The 22793-nt window shown below is 37.4% G+C and overlaps 1 protein-coding gene across 1 annotated transcript in view; it reads left to right on the top strand.

Annotated features, from left to right (window-relative positions):
• Positions 1–22793, top strand: part of LOC122789302 (broad substrate specificity ATP-binding cassette transporter ABCG2-like) — a 707388-nt gene that overhangs the window by 79309 nt on the left and 605286 nt on the right. The window contains exon 2 of the mRNA XM_044056623.1: positions 11355–11568. Within this exon, the coding sequence (XP_043912558.1) occupies positions 11405–11568 (164 nt within the window). The 5' untranslated portion in view covers positions 11355–11404. The remainder of the gene's footprint in view (positions 1–11354; positions 11569–22793) is intronic.

Below are 22793 nucleotides of genomic sequence, written 5' to 3'. Positions count from 1 at the left end.
TGATAAATGTATCCTCTCAATGATGTGTTCTATCTAGTCATTAACTGTAAAACAACTTTTCTGAGAAATATTGTTGTAATGCCAGTTAATTATTTGAATTAAATATTTCTATATACAGTCATAAAGCAATTACCAGGATAAATAATACTCTTGCAGTGCATGGATCGCCATAGCTATCCTCTGATGTTAGAGGAAAAACAAGCTTCTTAAACACTTTTTTGACGTAATAAAGGTATTACCCCATAGTTTAAATGCATTTTGTCTATTTACTGCAAAGTGGGTTAGGAATTTTAACCTGTAACATTTTCATACATAATAGTTTAAATCTTAGCAGCTTCCATTATTTTGATATGTTCTCCAGTGTAATTTTTAAATACTATAATGAGAAGCTCCGGATGTTTAATTCTAAACTTTTATTCAGTCATAAGATTAAATTACTGGTGTTAAGTAAGCCAAAATTATATCTCCAGCACTTATTGTCAGCAGATAAACTCACTGGTTAAGTGTCAGTCTAAGTTGTAAGAGTTAATATGTGATATACATAGATGTTTGCTTTGAAAATGTGGTCAAGTGCACTGTAGTTTTACCTCTGTACTGTGTCATTTTGATTATACAAAGTCCCTCTGAAACTTGATAAAAGTGTTAACAACAAAACAATCAAGTAACAACATTATAAGTAGTCTCTTGGATAAGGGAGATGTCTAAATTTTGATCTTGTTGTCTCCAGCCATGGGAATTGTCTTTGAAAAGCTGAAATATGCAATCAGAGGAACATATTTAATGTCTACTAAAGAAATATCAATATACTTGTAAATTGTATTGCATTTTAGTTTATGTTAAACGTGAAATATGATGTGGTTTCAGAACTATTCATGTTTTTATTCCAATATGACTTTGCAAATACTAATTTAAACACTGGTTTCGGACTTGAGTAGTCTAAAACATTTGCACAACAATGGTATTGTATTATACAGTAATGTCAGTAAATAGTTTTCAACAGATGTATGAAACATACAGTTATAGATTTTAACATGATGTTTATTAATACCCTAAACTATTTTGAAATGATACTACCTTAATCTAAATATTTGTACCTTTTTGAAACCTGATTAGAAATAAGTATTATTGAATTACAATAAGATGAGTAAAGAATATATTTATATATTTTAGCTGATTAGATTATCTTAATATATTATTCAATTATCTTTATTTAAAAACCAAGAGGATAAGAGAAACTGATCCAAATATTATTTGTGAGGGTAGAAAGTTTGTTTAGTTAGATTCACTAACCAAACAAAGAGGTATATTGCCTCATAACGATAGGGAATGGTTTTTAAGGTTAAGAATTACAAGTTTGGAAGTTCTTTGTTTTTTTTTTTTATTCTATCACTTTGGTGTCACTCGGAAACATGCAAAAATCATACAAGAAAAACTTTTTGAATTCTGTATCCAAGATGGAACTAAGAATAAACAATATTTACATAAACTCACACATAAAACAAACTCAAAACTAGGAAATGAAATGTTTATCCATAAATGTTAATGGTCTAAATAATAGTAATAAAAGGAGAAGCCTATTCAAGTACATAAACTTACATAAACCACAGATAGTCTTCTTACAAGAGACACACTTAGATAGAGATATAAACAACTTGAATATTAATAATTACACAGTACTAATAAACTCTCAATACAAAACAAAAAAAAGAGGAGTAGCTATACTACTTCGCAACTCAACTATAACACCTAAAATAATTACTACTCATCAAGATACATCAGGTATGTTTTGTCTAGCTTCAATAGAATTAAATAAGAGAATCTATACATTAGTAAATCTATATTGGATCCCAGGACTAGGATTAAAAACAGTTAAACAGCACTTTGAAGAGATAATTCATTTAACTAAAGGTAGCCTGATATTGCAGGAGACTTCAACTGTATAATGAATTAAAAAGATACAGATTCTAAATCTAAAAGAAGAAAACAACCTATCTCTAAAGCACTATCAAAATTTATAGATACATTGTATTTAAAAGATATAAATGAATTTGCAGAACCAGACTCCCTAATCTTCACATTTTATTCTCATAGATATAAAACTAACTCTAGAATTGATTTAATATATGTTGCCAATGACCTAATAACAAAAATTGACAAAGCCAAAATTATAAACTGTCCCTTATCAGATCATAATGCCATAGTCTTTGAGATAGAGCTTACACCATTTTATTCAAATCCCATTACTAGGATACCTTCCTATATCACAAAATTGACAGATTTCAGCTAGGATACCTTCCTATATCACAAAATTGACAGATTTCAAAGAATTTTATGAAGAAACAATCAAAAACTTTCTAGAAATAAATTACACAGAAGATATTTCAGAAATATATGTCTGGGATTCATTAAAAGCAGTTACATATGGGAAAATATTATCCTGGTACATAAATAAAAGGAAGTTATGGAATAAAGATATGCTAGACTTACAAAACAAAGCAGATAAATTGAAACTGGAAATACAAAAGGGTAATGCTACTCAAGTTCAAGAACTTACACAAATCAATAAGAAGTATACAGAATTGCTACATCATAAGATTATGATTAACTTAGAAAAGATAAAAATAAACTCATACTCTACTAATTCAGCACACCTGAGACACTTAACTAATAGAACAAAAAATAATTAAATCTAAGCAAATAAAAGAAATATTTATTCCTAATACTAACAAAAGAGTTACACAACTAAATGATATTTTAGAAGCATTCAGACTCCAATTTAACATTGATAATTCCATAAATAATCAAAATACACCTACTAAGGATATAAAAAAATACCTAGAGAATAATATTCATATTAAATTAACACAAGAACAAATGGACATTATAAGCAAACCAATCAATATGACAGAATTAAAATCACAAATTAAAAAGCTCAAGACAAATAAAGCACCTGGCCCAGACAATATGCTACCAGAAATGTATAAATTAATACCCAATCAAGCCATATCCTTATTATTAAAAGTATATGATGTAGCCAATAAAGATTTGAATATACCACCCTCTTGGAAATATTCATTGATATCCCCAATTATCAAACCAGATAAAGATGAGAAGCAGTGTTCCTCCAATAGGCCAATATCATTACTCAATATAGACTATAAGATGTTTATGGCTATATACACAGATAGGATCAAACACTTTCTTCCTTTCTTAATTCACAAAGATCAAACAGGTTTTATTAAAGGAAGAAATACTTCAGATAATATTAAAATAATACTAACATTAATAGATTATAGCAAACATAAAGTCCTAGATTTAAATGTAATCTCATTAGATATTAATAAAGCTTTTGATTCGGTTAACTGGAACTTTCTTTCACTAGTTTTAAAAGAATATAACTTTCCTTCTAATTTTAATAATTTTATCCAAATACTATATGAAAAATCTACTGCATATGTTAAACTGGAATCACATAGATCAGGCCCTATAACAATCAAAAAGGGAACTAAACAAGGTTGCCCTTTATCACCATTGTTATTTGCATTACTCATAGAACCTTTTGCAAATCAAATCAGATCAAACAATAACATAAAGGCCATTTGTATTAATAAAATGGTAAACCTTAAAATCCAACTCTTTGCTGATGACAAACTATTAACTCTCTCAGATGCAAATGAGTCTTTGAATGCTCTATTTAACTCCATGAATAAATTTAAAAATATTTCAGGCTTAAAATTTAATGAAAACAAAACTAAAATTATGCCCTGTAATTGTAAAAAAAAATAATATAAACAAAAGATTTTCCAAATATATAGTAACAGAAAGTAAATTATTATATCTGGGAATAAATCTACTCAATGAATTAACAGATTCTCTAATATTTACTATAATAAAATACTAGACAAAATAGAGCAAACAATTGGTTACTGGAATAAATATATCTTTTCAACAGCAGACAGATTATATCTTATTAAAATAATCATATTTCCCAAAATATTATACTTAATACAAAATTTTTTATTGCCACCTCCCAAATATATTATTCAAAGATACAATAAACTAATTTTAAATTTTCTATGGTTTCCAAATAAACCCTGTATAGCCTTAAATAAACATTTACCAGATTGGGAAAATGGAGGAATTAATTTACTGGATATTGATTTATATATTACCTCATCTGTTATTAAAAACATAACACTATGGTTAAATAATTCATACACACCTATATGGAAACAAGCCCATGAGCAGATTTACATAGAAATCAATTATAATCACATACAAGACAACTTAACAGTAATACCATCGCCCCTTATATGGATGTTAAAAGATTATTTTTTAGGGAAAGGAATAATATTAATAAATTGCCATCAAACTATATAAGCTCTACACTTTCAGTGTTCAAAACATATATAAACAAAATACCAAATATTAATTCTTGGATTTTTCTTACTTTCCCTATAGCTTTTATACCAGATATTATAGATACATTCCAAATATCTAAAATAAATATACTTAAAGAAGAAACATTACTCTTTTGGCATCAACTTATAGAGAATGTGAAAATTCTAACAAATGAACAGATAATTTATAATTATAATATAAATAAAGACAGTTGGTTGTTTTTACAAAATCTAAGGCATTTTCTTATAAATAAAATAGAACAAATGCAACCTTCAGTTAGACATGAAGCTCCAAAACTCATTGAATACCTTATTCTTATCACAAAACAGCCTTATCAGGGTACAGGTTATTTGTCTAATATCTATAAAATTGTTAAAAAAACAAAAAGCTATCATGAAAAATCATACTGGGATTATTATACTGTAATAAACAACCATCCTCCAATTGAAGAAGAAAAAAGTAATATTCTAAAATCTTCCAAATTTTGTACATTATCAAAATACTGGCAATTATTCACTTGGAGATATCTACACAGAAGTTTGTATACACCACATAGGTTAGCCAAAATCTATTCTATTGAAGATCAATGTTGGAGATGTCATACCAAGATAAAAGCAGATTGGCAGCATGTTTTTATGAATGTATGTCTCAATATGTACTGGAAATCCATTAACTATTTTTTCAGACTGTTTATAATGATAATTTTCAATTAACAAAGTCTTTAATTTTATTCAACTCTCCTATTCCAAACTGTGTACCAAAAAAATACACTAAAATCCTATGGTCACTATTGGCAATTTCATGTAAAATCATAACTATACACTGGAAAAATGAGGCTTCTCCTACATTCAAGGAATTTGAGAATTTAACAACAACAGTTGCTCACATGGAAATATTAACAGTGAAGAACAGAACTAAAAGATCTACTTCTTACTATTACTCTTGGATGAAAGTACTGGAAATACTCGAAAAGATCGAAGAAGATATGCCATCTTATGTTTCTAACTTTATATAATATAGAATCTCAATGTTATTTGCATAGACACCAATATAAATAGTTATATAATGGTTTGAAGTTAGTAATGTTTTAGAATTGTAAATATGTTATTTATCTTTATTTCATGTAATGTTTAAGACATCTTATTTGAAATAATAAAAAAATATTTAGTAAAAAAGAATTGGATACAGTTCACAAGCTTCAGAGTGAGTGGAAATTCATTTGATTAAGCATCACAGTACTGACTTGTTATGATGCTTTCTGTCCAGCTCAGGTGCCAGAGACCAAAGTGCTTTGCTGCTTTACTGCCTGATAATGGGTCCAAGTTTTTAGGCAAGTGTGCAGTAGAATTTCCCATAGTGACACAACAGGGTTATGGCCTTTAGCTGTTCATTTCATCTATCTCAGTTTGTCTACTTGATTAGAAAGGTTCTGGAAATGCTTATTGACCTCCTGGAAACTAGGTATAAGGAGGAACTTGTGGAAAAGCTGTCTGTAGCCTCTACAGGGAGTTATCACATATTATCACTTGCAACGTTGTGTACCTGCATATAGTGGCATGACAAAGACTTTGATCTTGTAAGAAGAAACTCCAGAAGATGATCCTGGATGCTTATTTTTTAGGGGAAATGCCCTTTGGTGAGTCAGCTGAAGACCTGTTCACTGGTGTCATGTGGCGGTAGTAGACCCATACTTATGTGGGATCTATATTATATTCTCAAAAGCCGACAATATCGAAGCTGATATTGTCGACATGAGAATAGCGAAAGCTTAGAACATCGAACGTGTAAATGGAAATCTCCGTAAGGGGAGATTTCCATTTACTGCAATGTAGTGCGGTCTCGGAGTTGGTATATTTAAGTAGTGGGGGGGTGTGGGGGGTGCTGGGGGGCTTGCCCCCTGCTTAAACCCATTAGGGTACTTTTTTCTTTTTGTTGTTTTTATAAGTTTGATGTTTGAAGATCTCGACCATATGGTGTTCGATGTTTTCAACCATCGATCTTATAATATAGATCCCTTATGTGATGGACCTGTAAGATACCTCTTCTTTCACCTCTGCTTTTCCTTCTAGATATGGCTAACATCAAAAGAAATATATGCCTTCTTATCACTTGATGGAAACTCTGGGTATTGCACAGTTTTGACCCTTGTAATGCCAGCTAAGTCAACAAGAGGATGACATTCAAATCACCTAGAGTCATATTTCCAGTATAAGACTGCCTCAGGGGGATGCTTTTTTCTGAGTTCATCCAGGTTTGCAGAACCATTACATCACAAAATGCCAGAAGGTCCTGAATGTGGTTACTGTCAGCCATGTTTTGTATCTTACCAGTTCTCTTCCAGAAATAGTACATCAGGCCACATCCTCAGTTGTTTTGGAAAAGACCCAGATTGTACTCCTCAGAGAGTCTGTACAGACTGCCCTGTTTTCAGAAATAGGAATGGTTTTAGTATTTCCTCTTTCCACTCCTAGAGAGGACAGAAGTTATGTCCCGTTATGGATCTATCTGGCTTCAACCACTTCATCTACTGTGTTTAGTTTTGCGTAGTCACTCTGCAGCGGCTCAAAACCTTACTCCTACAGAGCATCTTGATATGTCACTAAATAGGATTTATGCCTTTTGTTGCATCATTATTCTGGGGTCCATGCAGAAGATTTCCCTTCTTTGGCCTGGGTGTGCATCACATCTGGTACAACATCTTGCCATTTGAGTTTTCTTCAGTGCCAATCATCTACCAAGATAATGGACATGGTGACAAAAGCCTTGCAGGAAAAAATAAATGTGTGTGTTCCCTTTTTTGTCTGACTGGCCACTGGTAGCCCAATCCAGTGACTATCTGGAAGTGTTTCTGCAATAGGTTCTGCTGTGATTGCAGTTGCTACAAGTTTTGCCTCCTACTCACAAAATGGTGGAGTTGGCAGTCTCCATGTCCATCATCCGTGCCTTTGGAGAGATGCAAGGAGGTCATGATCTTGGCTGAATGGGTGAGAATGTTTTGCAGACAGAGACAGACTGTGCTGCACTTTCTGTATTTAATGATTGCCTTGATCTTCATGGTGTAATCTGCACACCTGAGGATACTAGTGTTCAAATGAACTATAAGGTGTCAGTGTTTGAAAAGTTGTGATACACTCACAAATGGATCTTCTAGTGTTAGACCATTCTGACTGGGCACTGGAGTCATGAACACTCCCAAAAAGTCTTCTTTTGGGTCTCCCTACCTGTCACAGATTCTGTCCGTGGATAATTTAACAAAGTTCTAGGGCCAACCTAAACTGCCACATTCTGCAAGCAGTGTTATTTTTGTGAAAGGGGTCCCACACATTAACCAGTTTGAGCTGAGAGCAGTTTTTTGATTCTGATGCCTTTGAACTCAAACTTTGCATTGAGGCCTCTCCCATTCTGATTAAACAACCAGTGTTTTGTGTATTACCTAAGCAAGAGGCAAAATATCATTACCCCCCCCCACCACACACACACACACACACACACAGAGACGCATACAATGAGGTGCTGCTTTTATTGCAGTGGCCAAAAGAAAGGGGCATTGTTCTGCCAGCTCTTCATATCCCTTGGGAAGTGAAAAGACTGGCAGTCTCTCTGCGTTGGTCCTTTAGTCGACCCATGGAGCTGCTGTTTCGGAGGCTGTACTTGGTCATATGTTCCAGAAGTATATTCCTGCAGAAACTTCCCCATTCTTCACTCAAACTAATATGGCTTCCCACAGTCTGCTGAGTTTATAAGGGTAAGAGGGAGCTAGCAGTGAACATGCTCGCTGTCTCTGTCGTGGCTCAGGAGATTGCTGTGCTCATTCCCATGTTTCTGCTAATTTTCCATCTTTTTTGCAAAGTTCAGGAAAGAAAGAAAGACCAGAAAACTTAGTTTTATCTCTCTTTATGTCCAAGAAGGTCATGGTTTTGGACTCTTAGGTTACCTCCAAACATATATCCTTTGCAGTCAGGGTGAAAACTGTCTCCACCTCAAGACTTGGCTTCTGATGTAGCTCCCGTGATCCTAGTGGATTTGTTATTTGGGGATGTTGGTATTTATTAAAGGTGCTAGATTTGGGGGTGTTGGTATTTATTAAAGGTGCTAGATTTGGGGATGTTGGTATTTATTAAAGGTGCTAGATTTGGGGATGTTGGTATTTATTAAAGTTGCTAGGAAAGCCTCAGCTCAGCAGGTCTATGACTTCAACTTGATGCAGTTTTAATTGTGTATCACCACAGTTGATTAGCTTGTAAGTGAACTTGAGCTTGATTTAGGTCCCAGTTCCTCCATGCTCAGGATGCGTGTGCTAGCTGTCTCTGTGTGTCACAACCATGTAGATGGCTGGGCTGTGGCTCAGCACTCTATGGGCAAGCATTTCCTTAAAGCTGTACAGCATTTCTGCCTTTCTTTGAAGATCAAATCTCAAAAAGGTTAAGGGGACCATCATGGATGAGTGTCTTTACCATCTGCCATTTTAGAATATTTTGGGAACCATACAAAGATTCTCTGTCCTTCAGGATGAACCCATATTTCTTCACAAAGGTGATTCAGATTGGTGCAGGAACCAGCTTGTCCATTTTCTGGGTTTAGTTTTTGAGATAGGATTGAGGTGAGAGAGGGCCCTTCCCATGCTAGATATGTACTCAAAGCTCAGTGTTACATAAAATGAGTATAGTGGTTATGGATGTTGAACCAGTTATTTTCCTTTGCATCAGGAAAAGAATGCTTTACGATTGCCAAAAAGATTATTCCTAGTGACTTGCCAGCTACACTTTTTTTCATCAGCTTTCTGCTTACTTTTGGATTCTGTATTTAATAATGACTGTGCAAGCAAGTACCTTCGAAGCAGGCTAGAATGTGCCAGCTGCAGTCATTTTTGCCATAGACATTTGGCATTTGGTGCCCATATTCACCAAGAGTTATTGTCTCAGTAACAACTCCATGGGAAAGGCCTTGTTTGAGAAGACAGTGTTTTAGAACCAAACTCTGAGCTTTTTGCTTATGGAGTCCTCTGGTTCCTTCCACCTTGATGGTTACCGTTTGGGATTTTGCTCAACCAAGACCCCATCTTAGAGGTTGATGTTCTATATGATGACTATGTTCTTACTCTTCATTTGGTTTATAGGTCAGGAATACCCTGACTTCATCCCCTTGTAGCTGTCTGTCTCTATCCTAGCCTTGGCCTGAGGATCTTTAAGTTAGCCAAGCATATACCTGATTATCCTTTATGATTACATTTGCAGAAATATCTTGCAGGTCGCATAAAGTGGGCACACGCACACTTATTTAGCTAACATGTTACATCATGGCATGCATTGGTACAAGCTCATGGACATCCTTGAATCTAGAACCTCTAGGATATTTTACTGAATAGAGACTGTTAGTAGAGATGACCTTAACCAAGGTCTCATAAATGAGTGTCGTCCTACAGATCAACTGATACAGTAAGAACAACATCTCTGAGTGGGAGAGAGAAAGTGTTCATTGTAACAGCAAAGACACCCTCTCTGCAACACATTTCTGTTCTAGATTTACTTATGGAAGCATTTGATTAATTTATTGTCATGGGATGGGTTATTGCTTGTAATTAACTAAGAGTTTTTGTAATATTATTAATGACATTAATAGTGTTGGTCTAATACTCCTTACCATCTGATGATAGAAATCTTTCTAATCTTACTGCTTTAGGAAAGGCCTGCTGATAAATGTTACTGAGTTTGCTCTGTCTAAATGGTTTTCTAATTAAGTCTAACAATCCCACATCCCAAGAACCAGTTTTTAATCCATGTATGATCTACCCTGTTCCAAGCAGCAACTCCCACTGTCTTCTGTGGTTATTGCTGTTCACTTTTAATCTAGCCCTTTAGTTTTGCCATGTATGTGGATTTGTGTGTTTTATGACTTTATTTTTTATTGTGCTGCGTCTGGTCTGGATCATGACTGGACAGGACAGTGGTATTAGGCCAAATCACCTATTTAGAGTTGTCAATGCTTATGCTTGCTTGTGTCAATACAGACTTCAGTCTGAGACCAGAAATGGTCCAAGAGTGATTGAGAAGGAGTAGAGAACCCTATGAAAACCTTGTTGGGCTACAGCTGTGCTGGAGAGTAGGGGGCTACATGTTAAAATTTGCAGTTATGATCATGTCTTAGTTATTTATGTATTATGTTTGCTATCTGAGCAAGTACATTGGTCCAAAGATTCTCTTTTTAGGCATGACCAGGCCTCAAGACATATACAGTTTAAAACAAAGTAGGTTAACATGGAGCATAATAATAAGAGAACGAGACAATAAAAATGATATTAAACATTCTGAAATAATTAAAATGAGATGTAAACTGTAATTTAAGTTGTTTTTAAGAGAGTAAGTAAAATGCAGACTTAGCAGGTGACTCTTCACGATTAACAATGATCATATATAGGGCTCAATACAGTGAGATATAGTAGTAATGCCAATAAGTAGTGGTTATACCAGGAAAGTATATACAAAGAAGATAGCAGGAAGTGCAATATGTAAGACCAGAGACGAGTGCATAAAGGTGAAACATGGTGTGTAGAGTAATGTTAGCAAACCATGCCAGAAGAGGATCTGGTTGAGTAAGGGAAGGTCATAAGGACTATATAAGTCATCCATGCTAAAATTTACTGGTAAAATTTCTAAAGTGTTTAGTAGTCTGAAAAGTATATAATATAATATGGATTTTTTACTTAACCATGGTTGTCAAAGCAATGTCATTTTTAAGTTTTCTTTCCAAGTTTTCTAAGTGATGTCTAGAAGTCTTGAATGGGGTGATTGTCCTTATGTCCAGGTCTCAGGACCTTTGAATATCTGCTTTTCTGATTTTTTTATTTTTTTAATTTTTTTTTTGTATCATTAAACAACTGTACTTTGCCATGACATGTGTAAAAGCTGAAATTACATCGTTCTGTCCATCTTTTTAATCACGTTTTCCTTTTTAAGGTCGATAATTCTCATGAAAAATACAAGGCTTATTTAACTGGAAAGTGAAAATGAATATAAATATGGATTTAGAATTACAGAGGAGCGAACAAACAAGCTATCTGAACATCAGTGGACCGACTCTCACATTTCAGAACGTACAGTATGTTGTCAGCGTAAAGGGAAAATCCCTGCTGCATAAAAAGGAAGAAAAAGCAATCCTCCATGATGTCAGGTAATGTGCCTTTAATATACCTTTTTTCCCGTTAATTGTCCAAGGCTGCTGATAGTTATCTTGAGTTAAAGATGCTAATTAGCCTTTCTCAGTCAGTCATTCATTTGTTTATTTATAAATGATTGCTGCATAAGGCATCCACTGTATTTGCAGTTTATAGAACAGGTTTGAGCAGCACCAAATGCTTAATTGAGTTGTATCTGCTACATTTGATGCATTTAAGACTTTTCTCCTTTTCAAAAAAAGTAAGGTGTAGTGTTTAATATTTAGTGTTTTTGTGTAGAAGGGCAATATTTTCCTTAGAACTGCATACAACTGTGCCTTTAAAGTGAGGTGTGTTGATGTTATTCATGTAGCTAGTCCCACCTAGTCCAGCTGTTTGTGTTTAACCATTCTGTGTAATAGAGGCAATAGCAGTTCTTAACAAAACAAAGGTAGGTCTTTGTTTGCACTGTAGGTTGGTTCAACAGATTCTTTGGAACCAGATGACAGACTACACTAGTGAACAGCTTTTTACACAGCTGTGACAGAGTATAGACATCTGCACTCCATATGTCGTTAGTATCAGAAACATGCTTCTGCTTTGGTTATTCCACAGCATATTTGACAAGAGAGCAAATGCAAAAACATATTGCTGCTACTACTGCAAATAATTATACTACTACTATTACTACTACTAATAATAATAATAATAAAGCTCCTCTCAGTTAAATGGCAACAAATGCTGTCTCAATATATGTAAAACATGTACTGCAGATAATTGCACACACACATATATATATATATATATATATATATATATGGTTTACTATCAAAGTGTCGATCCCGTTTTGTGCGACGCGCATTGCCCGAACGCGGAACTGCGAACGTTACTACACCGACGCCCAGATGTGCGAACGGCAAAATCTCGCCCCCATCCGACCCATGGTAGCATGGGTGTGGAGGTGTTGCGCGGCCGGTAATGTCGATCGTCGGAGTTTCGCGGTTTCGGTTCGCTATCGAAACGGTTTCGGTGTTTCGGTTCGCGCAAACGCGTCGATGGGGTCGCCGTTCGCACGGAGTGCATTCGAACATTTAATAGTAAACCTATATATATATATATAATCCCGAATACTTACACTACCGAAGACCGGAATCCCGAGACCAGATAATCGAAAGACGAGAAGACCGGAAGACCAGAAGCACGAAATTTGAAATTTCGAACACTGCATACACCACACACGCATACACCACACACACACACACACACACACACACACACACACCTTCACCCAAAACACAAACACACAAACCTACACTATTGCAAAACAGAGCCTCTTTTGTTCAATGTAGATCAGCAGGCTGTTCCGCATTGAAAAGAAGAGGCTTGGCTTTGCCATTGTTGATTGGCTCGTATATCGGCATGCGAGCCAATAAAAAAACAGTCATAAAATGAACTCCCCAAGCAGTAGAAGCAGTTACCAGCACTGTCCCTCCAGATGCCCTTAGGATCCACTTTGGTACCAGTTCACTCAGAGTAGTTAGAGGGAGGAAGGAAGTGCAGGTAGATGGGTCGATGGATAGAGGCACTGGGAAGCCCAGAATGAATGAAGCTGGGAGAGGGAAAAAAGAAGAAATACCAGAATTCCAGCAAAGATATGATTTGTTACACATGGATTTTCTTCAACCTGCATTGGTTCCTGTTGTGTTTCCAGAGTTACAGACAGCTTTCCTTGCAGCCAGCATTTACTTGTCAGTGAGCCTCCTGCTCCCAGAAAGTCTGATAAATTATATTACATGCCCGAGTCCCACAAATTTCTTTCTTTTTTTTTTTTTAAATCCCAGGTGAGATCCTGCAGTAATTTCTCTGTCAAAATCTGCTTCTGCCAAATGTGGGTTATAACAACTAGACTTATTAATTCTGACAAGCTGGGAAAAGCATTAATATATTGGGAAGAAAGTTTATACTTCAGCCTTCAGAACAGTACATTGTCAGGCTCATGTTTAATTTTCTGCTAGCTTTGTTTGACAACAAGAGAAAGTTAATAGCTTACATCCTTTCTTCAGAGAATAAGGCATCTCTGAATTCATTAGTATCTTCTGAGTCTTGGGTAACATTCTCTAAAATGTGCTCATGACACCTGCTGATACTATTTTTAGGAAAGTTGCCATTGTGCCAGTGATAAGACGATTTGTGTGGCTACCTTCTCAGATTTAACTAGAGTATGTCAAAGTTGAGATATTCAATGCTCCCTGGATAAAATACCTCTACTAAGGTCCTTCAGAGGTCAGAGGAGAGGTGAAAAGATATTTCCGGGGGTTACCCAGATTTTCAGCCCTCATTGACCAGACCAGTAAGGCACAGGCAAACAAAATTTCCAAAAGCACTGTCAGAGAGACTCAAAGAAGACATGAAAACCCAAACTAGGGTCAGTCTTTAAAAATTGACTGACTTTATGCCCTTTTTTGTTCTTTCCCCTCTTCTCCCCTTGCAGTCCTGTAAAGATTTCCCATGTGTAAGTCTTCGCTTTCCTGTTTGGCAGCAGATAATTTTAGACACGTGGCTTGTGAGAATCATTCAAAAAGGCTATATCTTGGCAGTGGGATTCTCCTCGTCCTCTTTTTCAAGGGATTCATCTTTAGCCAATCAAATCTGTCTGTTCCTTCCAATGTTAAATCAGATGCTGCACTGCGGGGGTTATAGAACTTGTTCCTCTGGGACCAAGAGGGAAAGGATTTTATTCAAGGATCTTTCTTGTGCCAGAGAAAGAAGGAACCTGGAGACTTGTCTCAGACCTTTCTTTCTAATCCTTCTCACAACATTCCAGTTCTCAAACAATTCAGGTCCTTTTTATTCTTTTTGTTTCTGGTTTATATTCTCCATTTTCTGTTTCATCCTATGGTTTGTCAGCAGGTCTAAGGGTGTTCATGAAGTGCCTGATTCATGTAATTTCCCAAGGGCGATTTAAGGACAATCACAGTTTTTCCATATGTAGACAACTGATTTGTGTATGTTCTTTCACAAATTGTCAAGCACAATTGGTGTGGGTAAGATGACCTTTTTCTGACCCTAAGTTTTCAGGTCAACACAGGGAAAACTTTTTCATCCTGTTTCAAAGGACAGTGCTTCTGAAATGTATATAGGACACATCTCTCATGATAACTTTTCTTCCTCAGGACAAAATGGAATGTTAAAAGAAAAGGTTTCTGATATTTTGCAACCCGACTTTGGCATTTGCTTATATAACGATTCATCAGATCAGTTCAGACCCAGCACCAGCACCTGCTTTCATTTTAAATTCCAGTGTTGGGTTTTTTGAAAAAGAGTTACTCTTGTCTTCCAACCCAGATCTCCCCTTTTCTGTTCCAACCCCTACAAAGTCTATAAATATAGCTTCATCAGACGTTGCTTGGAAAACTATGGCCAAGGGGGTGAAAGTCTAAAGCATCTGGAACAAGCAATCAAGACAAATTAAAGCCCTTAAATACCAAAGAAATGATCTAACAATTGCTCTCAAATCTCTAAACCATTTTTGGATACCAGGGCTTCTCTAGTAATCACTTTCAGCGCCACATTGATGTGGTCCATAAGTATACAAGGGGGAACCAGTTTCTACCATCTTTGCTGACTAGCTGTGGTAGTCTGAGAATTAGAGATTCAATTTACTCTGTCCTCCCAAGCTACATGCATCTCATCAGAGCAAAACATACTGTAAACAAACTGACCAGTAACCGGGACAGATGGTCTTAAATGGAAATTGCATCTGGAGGTCTTTCAGGATTTGTTCCATCTGCGGGGAACTCCTCAAGTAGATCTGTTTGCCTCCAGTCAAAACCAACAGTTAAAGAAATTCTGTTTCACGACTCCTTTCATACAGGCCAGGAAAATAGATACCTTTCATTTCCTATATGCCTTTCCTTCCTTTCCCCTGATAACCAGGATTCTCAGAAGGATTCTGTAAGCATAATTGTGGTGACTTGCATTTGGCTCCGGCATCAGTGGTTCTCCCTTCTTTTGGAAATGGTTAAGGACTTTTACCACAAGCTTCCTCACAGAATGGGTTTACCTACACAAGACTGGGGTTGTTTGATACACCCCAACCTACATCTTCTTCAGTCAATGCCTGGATGATAGAATTTTATTACCTTTTAGGGATTTTATTTTTGAGGACATGCAGCAGATATTAAAGGAGGCAAACTAAATCTGCTAGTAACATGTATGTGTGTAAGGAGAAAAGATTTCCTAGTTGGTGCTATGTCAAGAAACTAGGACACTGTCATGGCTTAGACTCTGTAATTCTGCAGTATTTGTGTAAATGTTTATTCTCTGGCCTTTTGTTGTCCTCTGTCAAGATTTCTTTAGGTTATCTCTGCTTCTCTGCCCTTAGATCTCCCTTTTCTACCTTACCTCAACTGAAGCCATTTTTGAATTTTCTTTTTCATATCTGTCCACCTAGAAGGCAGATGACTTCTTCTTGGGATCTTATATTTGTATTGGAAAAATATGTTTCCTTTTGAAGCTGCTCACCAGGCTATCTGAAGTTCTTATTTGGAAAATTGTTACTCATTGTTCTGACTTCTGCAAGATTAGTTCCTTGAATTACAAGCTGTTATGGTAAATCATCCTTTTTAGCTCCCTATTAAAATGTTGGCACTTGTAATATCAAGTGCTGACGGACCAAATAAAAAGGTAGAAAACTGAGAAGAACAAATCTTGAACATCACTCTTTTCCTTTAAAAAAATGTATTTATTTATTTATTTTTGCAGGGGAGTGAGCCCCCCCCCCCCTGCATCCCCCCAAATTCATATATATCAACACTGAGATTGTCATACCTCAGAAAAGGAATATTTTGTGAATTGGCCATCTCGGACTTGGTATATGTAGTCCCTCTTTTCAGCCATTCAGTCTCTGTGTCTCTGGACCTGCTCTAGTGAGTCCCCAACATTTCAAATAGTTGTCTCTGTGTCTTGTCTTTCACAAAGGTAGAGTAACAGTGAGAAAAAAAATTATTCCTTCAAACCTAGGGTTATTTCTGAGTCTATACTGAGCAAGGCAATTTATCTCTGTTTTTTTTTCACATAACCAAAAAATGAAGGAGACAGAACATTATGCACTTGGATGTACACAAGCAACTCGATATTAAATTGATTGGACAAAAAAAACCCTTAATGACTTTTGGTTAACTGTTATTTCATATGAAGGTAAGAAAAAGGGACATCAGCATCAGAACAGACAATTTTTGAATAGCATATTCTTCATATGTCTAGACTATGGGGTAGGGTTGAAAGACGGAAGCCTTTTCTTACACAGAAAAAACATCCAGGCTTGGTTAAATTTGCAAAACAGTACATCAAGTCTCCCAAAAGCATGTGGGAAAATGTGTTATGGTCTGATGAGACCAAGTTTGAACATTTTGGCCACAATTCCAAAAGGTACGTTTAGGTTCATAGGTAGGTACTAGGCTATTGGCCCTAGGGCCTATACAAGCCTAGCCAAAAAGGTACCCTGACTTTCGCCACCCAAGAAAATAATTTTCCTGTGCCCCTGTCAAGTAGAACCACAGAAGTGATCCCCGGGGTGAATTTCCTATTACCCATCCAATCATCAAGATTTTTCTTGAAGAGTGCTAATGAGGAGCTATGTTTGACATAGATAGGTAGTCTCTTCCAGAGTATGTGAAGTCTCTGGGACAGGAATCTATCCCTCCAGCATGTTCTGTTTATTGTGGTGACATGGTTTAGGTCCCTAGAGCGTGTAGCACGGAGGGATTGGGATTTCTTTAAGTGGAGCATGTCCAGCAGCTCTGGGTTTGACATAGCTTTGTATGTTAGGCAGAGATCGCCTCTGAGTAGGCAATATGCGACGGAGTAAAGCTGGAGTTTTTTGAGTCAGTCTGCTTAAAGCATCTGTTTGAGGCCAGTAATCCTCTTTGTGAGATATTTTTTATGGCCTTTCCAGTTGCTGTAGATGTCTTGTGAAGTACATACCAAAAGGGGTGTTGTACTTTATAATGGGTCTAATGAGTGATGAGTAGAGGGGAACAATAACCTCTTTTTTTCTGGATGAGAAACCTTTTGTGATGAGATGTGCCATGTAGAAGGATTTTCTGACCACTGTGGTGATGTGATTATCAAAGGAGAGACTACTGTCCACCTGTGTCCCAAGGTCTCTTATCACACTTTTCATGTTAAGTAGACAACCACCTATGTGGTAGTTCATGGGTACAGAGTTTTTACCAAAGGGGATGACAATGCACTTTTTGGCATTGAGCTTGAGACCATGGCTTTGATACCAGGCATCTGTCTTAGTGAGGCCCTTTTGCAGGATGTCCACATCATTAGGAGTTTCGATTTTGGCTCCTAATTTGCAGTCATCTGCAAATTTAGTTAGCCAAAGACCTTCTGTGTTAGCCTGTACTTTAGAGAAGTAGATACCAAACAGGAAAGGACCCAGGACTGAACCCTGTGGTACTCCACTTGTCACTGGTCTGAAGTCTGATTTGGAGTCTGCTACTTTCACAGTGTGGGTTCTGTCAGTAAGCCAGTTGGTAACCCATCTTGTGACATAGGGATTTATACCTAGTTTAGTGAGTTTATCTATAATTCCAGCGTGGGGGATGGTGTTGAATGCCTTGGCGAGATCTAGATAGGCTGTGTGAACCACCTTACCCTCATCCATGGCCTTGGTGACTACTTCAAAGAAGTCTGTCATGTTTAGGAGACATGATCTGCCTTTTACAAACCCAAACTGTGTGGGGTCCAGAGTTTGGAGATCTCCAATGTCTTTGTTTATTAGTTCCATGATGATACGTTCCATGGCCTTGCAGACTAGGCTCGTCAGGCTAATGGGGCGGTAGTTCTCGGGGTCTGTTGTGGTCCCCTCCTTGTGGAGTGGGATAACCATCACGGTGCGCCATTCAATGGGCACAAAGCCTGAGGTGAGGCTATGATTGAACATGGTACTTAGGTGGGATGCTAGTTCATTCTGTAGTTCGTGTAGAAGGCTGCCTGGGATGTTGTCAGGTACCATGGATGCTGTGTTCTTGGCTTTGGAGAGTGAGGTTTTTACCTGTGCAGCCGTGATTACAGGAACTTTGCATTCTTCTGGTATAAAGATGGGCCCTTTAGGGGGTGAGAGGGGGGGTAAAGTTAGCACTAAACCTATCTGCCAGGATGTTGGCAATATCAGTTGATTCTGTATATTTAGTGTCATTGTGCTGTAACTCAGAGCAGATCTGAGTGTTGCCATTGAAATTCTTGACATAGCTATAGAATGCTTTACGGTTGTCTTTAGAATCAGTGGCAATTTTGATTTCATAACTAGCTTTGGAGGATTTTATGAGGGATTTCAGCTTCTTACTGAGGCTGACCAGGGAGTTCCTCCAATGTGGGATTTTACTCTTTTTTGCAACAGTTTCTTTCATCTGTTGTTGAGTTTGTTTATGGCAGAAGACCACCAGATTGGCTTCCTTTTTTTGGAGGATAGCATCTTGGTTCTGTTAGGGATAGCACAATCCATGCACTTGTGTAAGTGCTTATAAAGTGCACTTGTGTAGGATTCAGCAGTCATACCTCTATTGTCCATCTGCATGGGTGTCGTGAAGTTTGCCACTTCTGTCTTAAGAAGCATGAAGTTTGCTTTGGAGAAAGATTTTACGGTTGTTTTCCTGATGGGGGGTGGGAGCGGAATGCGGATGTCTAGAGTGATTAGCTTGTGGTCGGATCTGACCAACGAGGAGCTGACCTCTGGTGTGGAACACCGGTCACCCATGTTGGTGATAACCAGGTCTAGGATATTGCTGCCCCTGGTGGGGGTGTGGATAAGTTGTTCCAAGGCATTGGAATTGATGATTTCCAGAAAATGTTGAGCAAAAGAGTTGGTACACGAGTAGTTTTCCCATTTAATGGTTGGGTAGTTGAAATCACCCATTATTAGAGTGTTGGGTTGTACCTTAATATTTTCCAGTGTAACAAGAAAAGAGGAGTGGGGATCCTGGGGCATGGTGTGGGGTCTGTAGCAAGCTACAATCTGGATTGTGGTTTTTCCCAGAGTTAGTTGAACTTGGATAATCTCGGATGCATTATGCTGAGCAACTAGCTTGTAGGTGTGGATATCCTTAATGAATATGGACATGCCTCCACCTTTAGTGTTTCGGTCCGGGTTTGGTAGCCGAAAGGTGTGGTATGAATTATAGCCTGGTAATGCAGGGGTGCTCTGTGGATCTTTGAACCAGGTCTCTGTCACTGCACAGATGTCAATGCTCTCCATTTTAAGGAGTGCCTCGAGTGAGTGCATTTTGAGGTTTAGACTTCTAGCACTGAGTAGCATTACTCTCAGATATTGCTTGCTTGTACCTGTTAACGGTGGTGAATTTGTCATTTGAACCTTGCCTAAAAAAGGCACTATAGGGGTGGAAAGAGCCTTTTCCAGTATCCAGAATCCCAAGGGCGACAGGTGCAGGCCATCTCTGGCAAAGCAGCGTGGTCTGTCGATCATGTCATCCCAAGCAGACAGATACTGGATTCCCTTAGAATGACACCAGAAGCTTAGCCAATTGTTGAAGTCATTCATTTTGTCCTTGTACTGTGGTATCATTCTGGGTGATGGCCGGATGCTACTCAGGGCTAGGGTCATACCTGCCTGGGCTACAAGATTGGAGAGCTCCTCCATGTCTCTTTTCATGTAGTCCAAGGTCATTCACACCAACCTGGACAATGACATAGTCATATTTGTACTTGTTGTGGAGTGACCTGAGTGCATGCGTTATGTGGCAGATCCTGGCACCCGACAGGCAGCTGACAGTAACTTTATCCTTGTTTAGCCTGATGAGTGGAACATCAGTGTTCTTGACTATAGAGTCACGTATGACTAGAGTGTTGGGTATGTTATGCCTTATGGGCTGTAGTTGAGTGGCACACTGAGTATGTGGGCTATGTGTCATTTGAGTTGTGTTGGGGGGTGTGGAGGTTGCTTGCATTTCTGCTTTGGAGGTCTCGGTTGTTAGGGCAGATTTTTACTGAGAGCCTCCATGAATGTAGGTGTGTGTTTTGTGCTTGTGTGTGTGTGTTTTGGTGGTGTAGGTTTTGAGGGACTATGTGATGAGTGTGTTGCGGTGCAAGTGTTTACCTTCTCCTCTTGACTGTCTAGTCCAGTCTTTGGTGAAGAGAGCTTTGCTTCCAGTATGGCTATATAAGTGCATCTCTCACAGGTCGTAGTGCTGGGTGGTAGGAGGAGAGGGTGGTCTGTATACGTGAGGCAATTACTGCATTGTCCCAAGATGCCCAGATTCATCTGGTAGACAGGAGAAAACACCGGGAGTTGACCTTTAGACATGCCTGAATAGGTGCATATTTATTAAGTACTAAAAACTGTTTTCCTCTAGACAAGTGGGGAAAGTTTAGTGCTGTCGTCATTTGTAGCTTATTTAGTGCTTACAATGAGTTCTGAACAAGTGCTGAGCTCAAAGAAACAGATCTGAGTGCTAAAACTAAAAAGGGAAAATTTGAAGAGCAGACTTTATGGCGCCAGGAATAGTTTAACCCTAGTTAAGGGGGGGGGGGGGCAGGAGCTTACAAACAGTCCTGGACACAGCAAATCCGTATCTAGACAAGACCTGCCACAGGAAAGGTGGGAAGCAAGCATAGAATTTTTTTTTTTATAAAAGTGGAAATGGAGAAAGCTGGAACAGAAGTTAATTCAAGGTTAAGAATCTGAGTGGGTTGGCCTTCACAAATGTTCTCTATTAGATTGAATGAACTAATGACACTAGGCTGGGAGGAGTGTCACAGATCAAATATACAGTATGGACGGGCAACTGCAAAGCCACCAAGTAAACATTACAGTTCCTAGCTGTAGCCACTAAATGAAATTTTAAACAGATCAAGGAGCAAGCAGACTCCTAGAGAATGCTTTTATTAGAGTAATGAAACAGTATCTACCAATGAAAAATACAGTTAAACAGTATAAAACAGTACATAAATGCAGTGAAACAATAAAAAAAGCTTTATAACAGTGCAAAATGTAGTAGATCAACTGTATAGCACAATTATAAGAGTTTCAGAAGTGCAGTTCAGTGAAATAAGTGTAAGAAATAACTTATCCTGCTCTTGGAATCTTAAGGAATTTCCACTTAGTTTCAGTAATGAAATAAAATCCACAGCCTGAGCAATTCAAGCACAACCGTTTCATGACACAGGGTTTATATACCAGTAAGGATGGAAGAGTTAGAAGATCAAATTACTACTCCGCCCCTGCTATTACCCAATCACTCGTACTACAGAAGGTCAGGAGGCCTTGTTACTCTCAATATAAAATAACGAAGATAGACTATCAACAGAAAACGGCTGTCAGAAACACAGGAAACAAACAAAACTACCAGGCCTAGGCAACAGGCCTCTATCAAGATTATGCCACCTGAACAGAACACAGAAACGTCACTTTAAAAGCATAGAAAGAACACCCACAAAGAGAAAATACAAGTCTCAGTATGAAAAAGCAGTTTATAATTTAGTAATTAAATAAAAATGCAATTATAGTAATGCACACCATTACAGTTTCTTGCTGTATCCACTAAATGAAAGTTTTAGACAGATCAAGGAGCAAGCAGAATCTAGAGGATGCTTTTAACTGTAAACAGACAATTGTAGTAATGCTCACTATTACAGTTCCTAGCTGTAGAACACAGAAACCTCAAAAAATCAAAAATGCACAGAAAAGCTCGGATAGAGTGCTCACAAACAGAAAATACAACTCTCAATATGAAAACGCAGTTTACAGTTAAGTAATTCAGTAAACACGCAATTAGAGTAATGAAACATTATCTAGCAATGAAAAATACAGTTAAAACCATATAAAACAGTACATAAATGCAGTGAAAATAAAAAAAAGCTTTATAATAGTGCAAAATGTAGTAGATCAACTGTATAGCACAATTATAAGCATTTCAGAAGTGCAGTTCAGTGAAATAAGTGTAAGAAATAACTTATCCTGCTCTTGGAATCTTAAGGAATTTCCAGTTAGTTTCTGTAATGAAATACAATCCACAGCCTGAGCAGTACAAGCACAACCTTTTCAAGACACAGGGTTTATATACCAGTAAGGATGGAAGAGTTGGAAGATCAAATTACTACTCAGCCTCTGCTATTACCCAATCACTCGTACTACAGAAGATCAAGGGGCCTTGTTACTCTCAATAATAATGAAGACGGACTATCAACAGAAAATGGCTGTCAGAAACACAGGAAA

This window comes from Protopterus annectens, chromosome 14.part0 (genome assembly GCF_019279795.1).
Source record: "Protopterus annectens isolate FY-2018-M chromosome 14.part0, PAN1.0, whole genome shotgun sequence".
Classification (NCBI taxonomy): domain Eukaryota; kingdom Metazoa; phylum Chordata; order Ceratodontiformes; family Protopteridae; genus Protopterus; species Protopterus annectens.
This window is presented reverse-complemented; position numbering and strand designations above follow the sequence as displayed.